We start from the raw sequence: 14,497 nt of genomic DNA on the forward strand, positions 1-14,497 counted from the left end.
CAACTCTGTCTACTGATAATCAGTCTATTGTGCAAGCATGTATGGCTAGAACATTTATGGGTGCAGGTGGAAACTGACAACCACCCTGTGGGAATGGATAACACACTTTGGAGGAGTAAGTGGTAATGCCCTGGAATCCAGTGGGAGTGGGCAGGAGAGGGACTGGGAAAATAGCCCTGCAGAGGGCTCTACTCTGGGGTACCGGTAAGTCCTACGGATGCTTGATTGGATGGGATCTGGGGAATTTGGAGGTCTGGGTGACGTGGACCTCAGGAGCGTATGTCATGTGGCATCCACATGAGTGCTAGGACCCAAGGTTTCCTGGCAGATCATTGCACTGTAGCCAGAAGATCAATGTCACTTCACCTGTAGGTGGTTTTAATATTGGCACTCATCAATGTATATTTCCTTTGCAATATGACTGTATGTGGAAACAGTGTGACATTTTATGATCTGTCATGTTGTAGACAGTTGACTTCAAGTCAGAAATAACCATGTTATGAATTAAAATTAAAATGCTTTTCCAATATAAAAATCGGATTCCCCCTCTCTCCGGCTAAAGTACAGATTGTACGGCAGTTCCTACCCAAATCTTTGTATGTACTTAGAAATGACAGTAAGCACCTCGTTTTGCTTGTTCTCTGTCAGCGAGTGTTTTGACAATCTATGCTGACAACTGACAAGATGCTGCCTGAGCGGCTTGACACCTGACAGATTTGTTGTTGTTGCTGCTGGTTGGATCCTTCTCTAAAAGATGATTTGGGTCTCTGTAGTCAGTGTTATGTATCTTGGTGGAAATGGTCCTTTTGTGAGGGTTGTCAAGTAATTTCAAGGTGTCAGTAAACTTAAGGTGTGTAGAGGTGATTGGGTCTTGGCTGCGCTCAAACACAACCGTGTGTGTGTTATTGCTCCGAACAGAGTCTGATCGCTGAGGATAAATAAATAAATTTCTCTTCTGTTGCACTTCCATTTCCTGGTCAACGAGCCTTGACGTGTCTCATCTTTGATATGAGCAATCGATCAGCAGTGGGCTTTAAACACTGAATGAGTGAGAAGGGAAAGGACTGAAGATGGACCGTCAGCTGTCTGTAGCTCTGTGTGTATGATGGATAATACTCAACCTCTCAGTCCATCACTGAAACAAAAAGCTGCAAAGACAGCAGTGTCACTTGCACTCTTTGTATCTGCACATCTCACTTTGGCCCAACAGCTGCAACCACTAACAAAGAGAAAAAGAAATGCATTTATTGTCAACTGCTGCCTTTGATATTTCTGCACAGATTTCCCAGTTCACATGACACAGTGAGTTCAACTTTCAATTCATCTTTTTTGTGTGTGTTCCCCAGTGCTGAGCCCGTGCCCTGTTGCTGCATCGTCAGCCAGACGGTGTCACTCCATCTATAAGGGTTTTGCTCAGTGTCTGATGGCTCTGGGCGACAGTCTCACGGACAGTGCTCGCAAGGACGAAGACATGCATGAGATACACTCCATCTGCAGGTCAGTGTAATCACACACATCCAGTGCCACATTAAACACAAACGCTGTCTGAAAAAATCCCATAGTACTGAGTTGGTTAAATAGGAAGCCGAGTTTCAGGATTCAGATATGCATTTGTAAACCCCACAGGGCAGTCAGGTCAGTATCAGTGGGTATTCAGTTACTTTAGGAGAAAGGGTTTAGAAAACAAAGACAGCAGCTCTCTGGGGATGGCAGTACATATTCTCTGAGTATGCAAGGCTTTCCCAGAGAAAAGTTTAGACAAGCATTTTACATTTCCACAAAGTCAGTCTCCTATCTGATATCAATAGGGCATGTACATCTGAACAATACCACAGATCGAAGCCCTGGCTCTCTAATCCTTTGTTGGACTTGCTCATGACCTGTTCACATGCAGTTACCAAAGACATATTGAAACACTGCATGAAAGTTTCATGGCTGTTGTAAATGAGAATCAATGGCTTTAGAATGTGTTAGTGGTGAATATATCCTGTGTGCAATTCAAAGATTTTGAATTTACACATGCACTAAATTAGACTCTTCATTGTTATCACCTACATAAATGAGAACGCTGTGAGAAGACCATTAGCTGCCCAATATATCCCCATACAAACATTTGTTTGTGTCACCCCAGGTAGGTTAGATTTAGGCAATTATAGTTATGTAGCGTAGGTTTAGGAAAAGAAACATAGTGACAACGTACCTTAAAATGACCCAAAAGTTCACTTGGATAGACACAGTTCTGATCAGGTGTCGTGGGGGAAAGTCCTGTGTTGTAAAGTCTTGTAATTAGTGACTCATTTTCCACCCCAGCCTGCTCCTTATGTGGACTACTTTGTTCTTTACTTCTGTCAGCGTATTATTCACGTGTTTGCAGCCTTCCCAAGTACGTGAGTTATACACAAATGACTGGCACAAGATTACGTAGGATATATACGAATTGTGGTGCATTATTTTTTTGTAGGCATACATGTGAACAGTGCATACTGCATGCTACTTCTGGTTTAGTGCTCCGTATGGGGTAGGGCTGCTCGATTATGGAAAAAAATCATAATCACGATTATTTTGGTCAAAATTGACATCACGATTATGCAAACGATTATGCGGCAGACGTGATGACTTGTATTGTTTACACGATGGCATGCCATTTCTATCTCTACATGGTCGTGCGTTTACAGTTCTCCTCTGCTTTCTGTATCGCGCATGACGGAGTTCGGAGTTGCAGCTCTCCTCGATATTACAAATGTTATTTAATGTTAAATGGATCAAATCTTGATAGTGAAATGAGTCATTTCGTAGGGCTTGTGATGCAAAAAAAAAGGGAACTGCCCATTGGTCCGACATCCCATCGTTCCGACCATATTAAACCCATTGTTCCGCAGTTCCGTTGTTCCAAAATCATCATGATGCCCTGTGGTCAAGGTCTGGTTAGGTTTAGGCACAAAAAACACTTGGTTAGGGTCAGGAAAAGATCATGGTGTGGGTTAAAATGAAAAAGAAAGTGACAAACACATAAGCTGTGAGCCTGCTTTGCCTCAAGCCTTTCCCAGCTGACCCAGAGCCGGTTGCGGCGCACCATCAAGGCAGAAATACGCCCGCCGGGAGCCGTTCAGCACCGTGGACCGTCGGACTAATGGGATGTCGGACCAATGGGCTGTCGGACCAATGACATGGACCCAAAAAAGATGTATCCACAGATTTACAGACATCTCTTTCCTGGTGAAAGTCAATGGAAAAAAGTCTTCTTGGGTCCAATGGCATCACGTGATAGACCCTGGAATTTGCAGTTCTACTATGTAAACTGGCTTCAAAGCCTGGCTTACTTTCTTGGGGCCTGATACTTACACACTAGGTGGTTAATACAGAAACAAACTCAACTGACTTTTGGTGTCACACAGTAAACAGAAGACTTCTGGGTGAAGGTCCATAGTTTTTGTTGATCCACCCATCGTATGGAGACTTTCTCACTCCTACACTATGGTAGTTGCCAGCAGCATCAGAAACAGCTGTTGCCCCATGTGTGACATACTGCTGCAAAGGGTGCCTTTGTGCATTGGTTTCACATTGGTTTGTGCCTTCACAAATTCCATCCGATTCCATCTAAGCAACAAACATCGTTCCAAATTATTCAGCACTGTGTTTGAAAGAGAGACTGGATAATTACAGATATAAACCACTGTAACATTTTCACTGGCCTCTGTGCTGCTTTCTGATTACTAACCTGTTTTCTGTAGCATGTATGAGGTTGGATGTGACATACAAGTAAAAAGAAAGAAAAAAAACAAACAGAAAGGCATACTCATGTCCTGAAGAGCTCTGTACACAGCTCTGGACTATTGGCAATGGGAAGGGAGTCTATCACCTAGTTTTACTGGGTTTTACCACTCTTAAAAAACCCACACATACGCACTATTTCAATGGAAAATGGATATTAGTGGCTGTGGTAAAGGATGGGGTCTGTAAAGGCTAGGACATTCTGCACTGTGAGCCAGAAACTCTGAAGAGAGATTTGTTGTGTTCTGAGTTTGGTGTCATCAACACTATGATATTGAAGATGCTGGTGCACCAAACTGACATCAACACTGTTGATTTTTCTTTCATTTCTTCCTTTGTTGTTGCAGACTGTTGAGAATTGAGAATTCCCGGCGCGATTTGCCTTTTGCGAAACAGTGTTGCTGTGATAAACATCCTGATAAAATAAAAAGTGATTTTACTGAGTGGGCTTCAGTGAGAGGGATATTGAGTCTTTCACTTACACAAAGAGAGTGATTACAGTGATTTATGCAGCATGACTGCTAGATTGCCACAACTTCGCCAGGTGTCAGCTGAAGTTGAAGGAGATATTACTTCCAACATGTTTATCTTGTTCAGTGTGTCGTTTATTTTATACAAAGGCATCACATTTAATTTGACACTGATACTGAAAAATGCTTCATGCAGCACCTTTAAATGGAGTCATTTTAACCTCCTCCAGTTTAATGTGAAGAAATATAAACTGTAATGATGGTGTGGAGACAGCGTCTAGGATTCAGGCGTCTGGGTGGATGTTACCTATGACTGTGGTGACATGTGAGAGCAAGTGTCGCTATACAGGACACACTGTCAACATCCGTAATGTGCTTTTGACTTGAGTATGGTGTAGCCCTGTATAGTATATGAACACTGACGACCCACTTTTCAGCAAGTCCGCAGTGTTGGTCACGTACTGTAAAACAAGGACCCATCGAGCTTTTAAAGGAACTACAAGAAGTTTTTTTTTGGTGGCACCTGTGGACAAAAGTGGAAGAGTTTTCCTTGAATGAAGACTGCATTTCCCATTTCTTGATGTGGCCAGCGTATGCATTTGTTCTGTAAGGCAGTAATAGAAAGACCCAACTTATTTTTAATACTATTTTTCTTGTTTAAACACAGCTGTTTGCAGGATGCTTAGCCATGAGGTAATGTATTTATTAGTGTTTATATGAGATTAATAACTGTAATATGATGATGCCATTCAAAAACAAGTAAGTCTTAATAGATTTGTTTGCTCTGTAATAGTAATTTTGTTGAGAATGCTGAAGTTATCAACATAATGTTATGTCTTCATAATAATGAGCCAACAGTATAATATAAAAGTTTACATTATAAGCCAGTTGTATTACATAATGTCCACCTTGACCTCTATGGACTGTACACAGCCTTTTGCATTAGTAGACATACAGTATAACATACCTGTCCAGGATAAAGAGGGCCAATTCAGGATCAGTTCTAAATCCTTTCAGGTTCCATAATTCTCTCCATCTGTTGAATGACCAACCAAAGTTGACATGTTTTTTCATGTGCTCTATCACTGTATGCTTTACTTTTTTGTTCTCAGCCATAACCACAAAATAAAGCTTCAGAAATAAAATACCTGTTTCTTTTGAACTAACTATTTTAGTGTGGGAAAATGTAAACACAGGCTCCTCCAGTTTATATGCGTCATCTGGTTTCAAGGGAATCAGACTCAGGGACAGGCATTAAGAATAACTACACAGAAATAGGCAGTCTTCTTGCTGATAGGCTGGTTTGCTTATGTAGGTAGGAAGTACTCAATCAGGGGTCCTTGAGGGGAAAATGGGGAAGTGTTTTTTCCCCTATTAAATTCACTATAGAGGTGAGCCAATCATATCTAACAACCAAAGGTCCCTGACATGAAATTTTATCAAATGGGGGTCTGACAGCAAATTTATGGATCCTTGACACAACAAAGCTTAAGAAGCACCGATGAAGGTCATAAAGAGTTAACACTATTCAAATGTGACTGTTTCATAATCAGTCCAAAACACCTTTCAGCTTACCTGAGTTGATATTCTACTTAAAGCTACCCACTAGAGAGCCTCAGAGCCCCATCTAGTGGATCACAGAGGTACTGCCAAATTGTATGGTTAATTAAAAACAAATTATTTATAAACAATTCACAAGGCTAGTTATTTTTATATCAAAATGTGCTCAAGAATTTACATTTTAACAGAGCAACAAATCAGAATACATATTCTCAATGACCACATAAATCTGACTATCACCAAGCGTCATCATGTTTTTTAATGAAAAATGTATGTGGGAGAACCCTCCATGCCAGTAAAAGCACCAACGCATGTGGTGAGGAAATATGACCCTGAATACATTAAATTTAAATTCACAATGACAGACAGTGATGCTGAGCCAAAAGCACAGTGTGTTGAATGTGAAATCCTGTCAAATGAGGCACTAAAACCATTGAAGCTCTGGAGACACTTGAACACAAAGCAGCTGGGATGGATTTGAAAGCCAAGTGAAATTTTCCTCAGAAAAGGGGATGGACTTCTGGCACAACAGATCTGATGATCTCAGTATATATACACCTGTTCTGGAAAATCCCAGTCTGCAACACCACTAAGCAATGGAAACCACAAAGCAAGTGGCACCATGAAAACCAAAGATTTCTCCAAGTTCCGGAAAAGTACATATCAGGGTTAGGCTTTTAAAAAAAGAATTGAAACTGTGAACATACCAGTGAACAAAATTAAATCCATTATTACAAAATGGAAAAAATATGGAACCACAACAAATCTGTCATGAGAGGCTTGCCCACCAAAACTCAAGGATCAGGCAAGATCAGAGACAACAAGTAGAAAAAAGATAACCCTGAAGGAGTTGGAAAGCTCAACAATGGAGACTGGAGTAAATATGTCAGCAGGACCATTTAAGATGTACACTCCACAGAGCTGGGCTTTATGGACAAGGGGCCAAAAAAGCACCATTGCTCAAATAAAGAAATAAGAGCATGTTGGAATGTGACAAAAGGTTTGTTGGAGACTCCCTAAATATATGGAAGAAGGTACTCTGGAGACTAGAATTAAAATTTCTGGCCACTCGTCCTTAAAGTCCAGCTCTGTGAAGTGTTTGGCTTAAAGTGGACAAATACTCCAGTCTCTGCTGTAGAGCTTTCCAGCTCCAACAGGGTTATGTTTTCTCCTTGTTGCCTCTAAATGCCCTTTTTGCTTGGTCCGTGAGTTTTGGTGGACAGCCCCTCTCTTGGCAGGTTTGTTGTGGTGACACTTTTTTTTTTGTTTTGTTTTGTAATAATGGATTTAATCCTGCTCAGTAGGATGTTCAAAGTTTCAGATAACCCAACCCTGATCCAAAAATGTATCCCTGACCTGTTTGGAGAGCCCCTTGGTCTCATGTGACACTTAGACTGCACACAAGTGTACTTTGTTTAACTAATTATGTGACTTCTTAAGGTAAATGGTAGCATGAGGTCTTATTTAGGGGCGTCAATCGTGCGTCTCTTCATTTGATTTCACGAATTTTGACTGATTTTAGGTCCATTACAAAAAATCTCAGTAAAAATCAATTTAAATTGCAGGTTGTAATGCAATAAAACAGGGAAAATGCCACGGGGGGTGAATACTATTGTAAGGCACTGTATTTTTTTGGTCATTACAGCTGAGAGTGGCATAACATATTCACAGCCCAGTTATGTTTACTCATTGTTTTGTCTTTTCTTTTCATTGTTAATTTGGTCAGGTGGTAACAGTCAGAAATGGGCCTTAAGTAACAAAAGCATAAGACCCCCTGGTCTACCTTGCTAACGTTGGCACTGTTTCCCACTAGACGTAAGTTTTTGTTCATGTTCAACTTGCTGAATCGTCGGCAGCTCCTGTACACTCAGTACTGTGATTTTCCTGCATTATATAAAGGAAGAGTTCTACCAGGTGTTAGCTGTCAGAAGGAATCACAAAGTAATGTAGGCAGTTCTCAAATCACTGATAGGACTAAGCAACACTGTCTGTCCCCAGGCTAGTGGAGTGCCTGTGTGGCTGTTGAAATTTAAAGGAAAGCTGCTGCTGACTGTAGCTTCATGTGTAGCACACAGAGAACAGTATCAGTCACTCACCTCAACACTCTCAACACTCTCATTTTAATCTAGAAAGCGAATGAACATATTTCCCCAAAATGTTGAACTTTTCCTTCAAGTGACAGGCTATTTTTAGTGATCACCCACACAGACATTGAACCTATCAAATTGGTCACTGCAGATTTTTCTTTTTTTATTATTTAAATTTCTGGTCTTTTCTTTGGTAATTAGAATTTGAACCAAATCAGTGAGGCTATCCAAGTCAAAATAAACACCTAGGATGTACTGACTTCTCAGAAAATTTCCATTTGATTTTAACTTTGAACACTTACTCCTGAAGAGCGCTGCCTCTTCTCTTCTCCCAGCATATCTTCACTCTGCAGCTCTCTTTTTAGCCCCTCATTGTTTGGGCTGGAGGCCTGATGACGCTGATTAAAGATGCAGAACATCTCTCACTTCCCTTCTCTCTTTCCCCTCCTTTTCCTTCGCTCACCACTCCATTTCTCTATATCCTGTATCCATCCATCATTCCTCCCTCCCTCTCTGCCATCTCCGCTCACCACTCTATTTATATATACCTCTATCATCCATCTTTCAGAGAAGTCATATCCTCTCGACCAGGGAAGGGAGCGATTAATGTGTAAGGGGTCTTAGAATAGTATCGCTGATCTGAGAGCAGTGTTTCTGCTGAGTGAAATTTGTACAGTGCCAAAATTATATTGAACTCCTGAAGTACACATAATTATCACAGCAGACTGTACACAGAAACTGAAAACAGTAGATGTCGACTTAAGAAGTCAAAGTAGTTGTTACACTTGAATAAGGTTGCAGTATTGCAGAGCTGACAGGTTAAGTACTTATTTAATGTGATACAGTGGAATTGTGACCAGCAGTCTTTCCTCACTGCATTATGAATGAGGCTTTTGTAAACTAAAGAGCATGATCAGGCAGCCGCAGCATACACGCTCTATATAATACAGCTTACAGACATCAGTTCACAGGCAAGTGTTGTCACACAGCCCACTGTGTGTGACTCAGTGAAAGTGACTCCAGGGAGGATTTCCTTTTGTTTAAGACACATTTTCATTGAGATCTACAAAGTGTGACATTATAGTCCTTGAGGAAAACCTAATGGAGTTATCCTGAGTATATATCCTCCTGTGAGGGTGTGTGTGTGTGTGTGTGTGTGTGTGTGTGTGTGTGTGTGTGCGCGAACCTCTCCTTGCAGTATCAGTCATCTCACTGATATCTTGGCTCAAGCTTAACTGCACTTTCTGAACTCTCTATTCCTCGTTCCCTCCCACCTTTTTGAACCATGCTGACAGGATGGCTCTTGAGATGGCGATGTCGGTCTGTAGGTCCACCACTTTTGTCAATACCGCAGTGTCTCCACAACTAAAAGATGGAATGCATTGAATTTTTGTACAAACGTTCATGGCCTTCAATGAATGAACCTCAGTGGCTTTGGTGATTTTCTGGTTTTTCCTCTGGTGCCACCAGGAAGTCAAATATCTCAACTATTGGATGGGATGCAGTGGTGGAAAGTAACCAAGTACTCAAGTATGGTACTTAAGCACAACTTTGAGGTACTTGTACTTTTCTTGAGTATCTGAAGTGGCTGTGGCTCAGGAAGTAGAGCAGGTCATCCACTTATTGGAAAATCAGCAGTTTGATCCCCGGCTCCTCTGGTCCGCATTTCAAAGTGTCCTTGTGCGAAATACTGAACCCCAAATTGCTCCCAATGACAGTGCCATTGGTGTGTGAATGTGTGTAATCTGAATTTTGTACTTTACACTCTTATGCATTTATTTTATAACTTAAGTTACTTTGCAGATTCAGATTATTAATACAGAATGCAGGCAAAAATAAGACTTCATTGATCTCTTGATGAAAGTCAGAAGCTACACAGCAGGCTATATAGTAAAATCAGCCCCTCCTTCCATGTTGTTTCTACAGTAGCCCAAAACAGACAAACCAGACTGGCTCTACAGAGGGCCATTCACGTTTAAGCATCGGCCACCGTGGTTTTCCTTCACCCTTGGTACACAGCTCAAGTTTTAGTTTGGCAATCTCATCGCTAGATGCCACTAAATCCTCCACACTGGACCTTTAAGTAAACTTTTGAATGCAAAATTTTGAACATCACTGAGGCAGCTCTGGATACTGATAGATTGGAACAAAATGTGCAGATTCCCCTCCCACATAGAAGATGACTTCAGTGATCTCCTTCCTGTAGTGAGAGACTGACATTTTTGGCCTTTCGTAAAATTTTATGGACTGCCATGAAATTTAGTACATGCATTCTTGCCCCCCTCAGGATGAATTATAGTAGCTTTGGTGACCCACTAGCTCCATCATCAGGTTTGTCCAGCACTTTGGCTTATGACCAAAAACCTGCAAAACATGTGACATTTCCATCAGCCTCAGCTTTACTTTGTATATAGTCATAATTAGCAAATGTTTGCATGCTTACACACTCAACTACGATTGAGAGCATTTTTAGCATGCTGAAATTAGTAGGGACAGGCGAGTAGACAACATCTGTAACTGTTTCTATCAACTACATTATCTGTATCCATATCTGTACTCAGAATGGACGGGGTTTAAACCAGAAGTGAGTGTGACATAACCAGAAGTTGTTAATTTACACCTGAAATGGCAATGGGTTGATCAGAAGTTGTTATATTTATTATTTATGAGAAAACTATTTGCAGAACACCTTCAGAATTGAGCTTCAGATCATTTTGATCAAAAGAGTAAGAGAACTTACTCAAGTGACGATACTTCTTCATTGATATTGATACAGTTTACTCAGATGACACTTGTGCTTGTATTTAAGTACATTATCCATACCGGATATTAATTTTATCTGAGTACTGGGATAGAGATTAGCATTTACCTTGAAACACTGCTGCACCTAAGGGTTGGATTGAAAAAGTTATTTCGTATGTGTTGTCCAATCTGGTCAGAAGGTAGAAATATTTACAGCTGTTCCAGACAGCCAGGTGTGGAGGGAGAGGGTTTTCAAAGCTGCTCAAACATTCAAGCAGTTTTCCTCTGCATCATTTCATCTATATGATAATAATGTGTGTATTAGTTTGCATTTATGCAAAAGCATTCTAATTTTCAAAAAATTTAGAGACTAAGTTTGGTTTTTACCATGACTTTTGATTAAAAGGGGGGTAAGGGAATGGTTCAAGAGAATATTCTCACAAGTAGAATAACAACTTGTGTAAGTGTGTGTGTGTGTGTGTGTGTGTGTGTGTGTGTGTGTGTGTGTGTGTGTGTCACCATGGTCCTGCAGCCCACTTGTGGTACCACTCCACTGTTGTTAAATCTCTTCTATTCCTTGAGGTACCAATTAAACTACTAATCCTGCAACCCAGCCACCTTAGTGTGAGTGTTGCCTAATGCAGGGACATAAGAGCTCTCCCTCTCTTTCTCTCTCTCTCTCTCACACACACAAACACACACACACACTTCCACACATTTCCACACACACACTGCTCCCCAATCTACACTCTGTGTGTCCTCACCTCACTTCTTCTTTCTCTTACTTTTCACCCTCTCTCTCCATCCCTCCATGCCTCCCCCTCTCTTACTTCCTCTTTCTTTGCTCTCTCTTTCTCTCCCTCTCTTTTCTCTTCTTTCACCTCCCTCCATCCCTCCACTCTGTTTTTCTTTTCAGCTCCCGCCCTCCCACCCTCTCTCCACTCAGGAACATGGTTTTAGCGCTCCTATTAGAGCCACCTAATGAGGAGGTAGCATGGCGCTCCCCTCTGAAGATCCTCAAGCATGTGCACACTCAAACGTGCACGCACACACATGCAGGCTACAGCGTAGTCTGAATAAGAGGCTATGATTTGCATCTAGGCCAAGGCTGCTCCATTGTCAGAGCTCTCCCAGGAGTGCAGCGCTGCTTTTACTCCTCTTATTCACAATAGGCTTTATGCAGTTGCAATCATTCACTGTGGATCCAGAGGAGTTGAGGTGAAAAGGAAATATTTTGGGCTAAAGATACAGAGTAATTAGGCACAATAGAAATAAACAGTAACCTTTATCTGCAGTTTTAGAATGAATAGGGGATGTTCAGAAGAAAAATAGACACCACTTTACATTAAGGGAAAGCTGTAAAAGGTTTTTAAATGCATCACTAATAAGTCAATTAAATGTATACTATGCAGGATTTTCCTTAGAAACAATAGACTCATTAAAAAGTAATCCCTTTCAATCATCACATATAACCCACTAGAAGGGTTGTATTTACCTGCGGAGACCTCTGCCTTTGTTTTGCTGTGATTGGGACATTCCTGGGCACAGCCCGCAGGTGAAGTCGGGACTTTATAAATAAGGCAGTGACCAAGTGACAGACCATAAGCAGCAGATATCCAATATAAAGCTACAAAAATTGCTGACACAGTGATGAAAAACACAAATATAGCAAGGTAAATCACCAAGTGGACAAAGTTGGGGTTGGCTTCCACTTTTATATTCACTTTTCACTTTCACTGGCAATACTAAAACTGGTCCATCAATGCAGCAGAAAGACACAAATACTTTTGAAATTGTTGCTACATGAAAAATAAAGGCCGTGGCATTTGCTTTTGCTCAAGAGGGGGAAAACCAGCAACTATCAGAATGCTCTGCACCACACCAGACCAATAAATGCTTCCACTGGTGGATGACATTATGCTGTACATTGTCAGTATATTATAAATAGATGCCAGTTTTGTTTTTTTAAAGCTAAATATTTTTTTAAATGATAATAAATACATAAAGGCTTCAGTATTTCCTCCTGAGCTGTATTCCTGACGATGAAGAGAAGGATTTGAAATACCTAAGTAATTAAATATATATTATTTTTTTGGTTTCTGGTCAAAATTTTGTGGTGAGGGGTGCAACGCCTTGGTTAGGTTCAATTCAATTCAGTTCAATTTTATTTATAAAGCCCAATATCACAAATCACAATTTGCCTCACAGGGCTTTACAGCATACGACATCCCTCTGTCCTTATGACCCTCACAGCGGATAACGAAAAACTCCCCCCCAAAAAACCCCTTTAACGGGGGTTAAGGTAAAGATGTTCCTTTGGGTTTAAATGATTACTTAGTTAAAGGGGGGAAGCTTCACTGTCATGGTTACAATAGTAACTACAGGCGGAGCTACCCATAGCGCCTATTAGGACTGCCTTGGGACTGGGATTGCGTGGGTCTCACAGGACCCAACACAAATCTTACAGTAGCTGGAGGACTGATCTTTGCTGCGAGTGAGAGCAGGGTGTCAAAAAATAAACTGCAGGTCCTGCAATTTGTTGGAATTAGGACAAAATTAGGAGCACTACTCCCAGTCAGGGGGTTAAAAGTCTGTTTCTTTATTGGCCCTCCCTGTACCAAAATTTGCGTTTGGTAGCACAGGCATGACCCACTGTACTCTACCTTACTCTGCCTCTGATTGGCTTACCCTGACATTCTTACCCTAACCTGAACCAGTCTCACTCCTCCTGTGTAAACCTAATCGACCCAACCAACGAAGACAATGAATTCTAGCAAATCAGAAGAAGAGAAGGGCGGGTCATATCTTTGCTAACAGGGTGTGCATGACAGCTTGGCCAATCACAACCAAGTAAGATAAACTGCTTGCGTCATAGGGTCTGCCATAGCCTAGTTCATCCCTATTGTTGTGGCTGTCAAAAAGCACATAAATCGTTTTGAGCGCCACAACCCCCGTGAAATCCATTATCAGAATTTGATCAGTTCATTCAGAAAACATATGGAAAGTCTGAAGAGCTGCACAATTGAATGATTTTATCCCAATTCAAGTTAGCATAGAGTTAAACTGGAGGTAGCCGTCTTTTTGCGCAGGCCCATTCTATGAAAGATATTTAAAGAATAATGTGGATATGCCCAATCAAAGATACAGAATGACCACACCAGTGATAAAAGATTTATTTCAGTTTACCATCTGAAGGATGCCATAGAAAAAAATCAATTATATTACAATATACAAGCGATGCAATAAAAAAAGCAATTAAAAAAGAAAAAGTCTGAAGAGAGGTCTGACCTAAATGACAGGATGTAGACATAGCCTAAGTAAGAAAACTCTTCATTCAGACCTTCTATTCAAAGGTAAAGGTAAAAATGTGGCATTTGTTTCCTTGGTTACAGTCGCACAAACAAAAGCTGGAGTCTGCCAATCGCTAAAACGGGTGTTATCAGAAAACTCTCTCTCTCACAAGGTTTCATTTCTTTCACTCAGCCGTCTTTCACCGCAGCCTTTCTATTTGCCTTTATATTTATATCCTCTACAGATTTAGATAAGGCCATTCATGCTTTCATTGCATCTCATTGCAGCGTCTCTATTCCTATTCCTGCCTCACTTTAAAGTCACTTTGAGCTCTACAGCTCATTTAGGATGCAGCAGTTAGGATTTAAACTGCTGCCAAACAAAGACAGCATAATATTCCCAAGTTGTGCATCTCTTTCTGGTTATCATGTAGATTTAGAAATTTATTTTAAGGGGCATGAAGGAAGAGTTTCAATTCTTCCTTTTTTCATTTCTACAAAAAAGCTGTCACATATAAGAAAGGGTGATTATAGATCTGTACAATCCTCTGCTGCTCGCAAATTCTACATGAAAAGG

At 40.9% G+C, this 14,497-nt stretch overlaps 1 protein-coding gene across 1 annotated transcript in view; it reads left to right on the top strand.

Annotated features, from left to right (window-relative positions):
* The window catches only part of nrn1la (neuritin 1-like a), a 116,226-nt gene that overhangs the window by 90,511 nt on the left and 11,218 nt on the right, over positions 1-14,497 (top strand). Inside the window, exon 2 of the mRNA XM_049575188.1 lies at positions 1,347-1,497. Coding sequence (XP_049431145.1) covers positions 1,347-1,497 — 151 coding nt within the window. The remainder of the gene's footprint in view (positions 1-1,346; positions 1,498-14,497) is intronic.

The sequence above is a fragment of the Epinephelus fuscoguttatus genome, linkage group LG4 (genome assembly GCF_011397635.1).
Source record: "Epinephelus fuscoguttatus linkage group LG4, E.fuscoguttatus.final_Chr_v1".
Classification (NCBI taxonomy): domain Eukaryota; kingdom Metazoa; phylum Chordata; class Actinopteri; order Perciformes; family Serranidae; genus Epinephelus; species Epinephelus fuscoguttatus.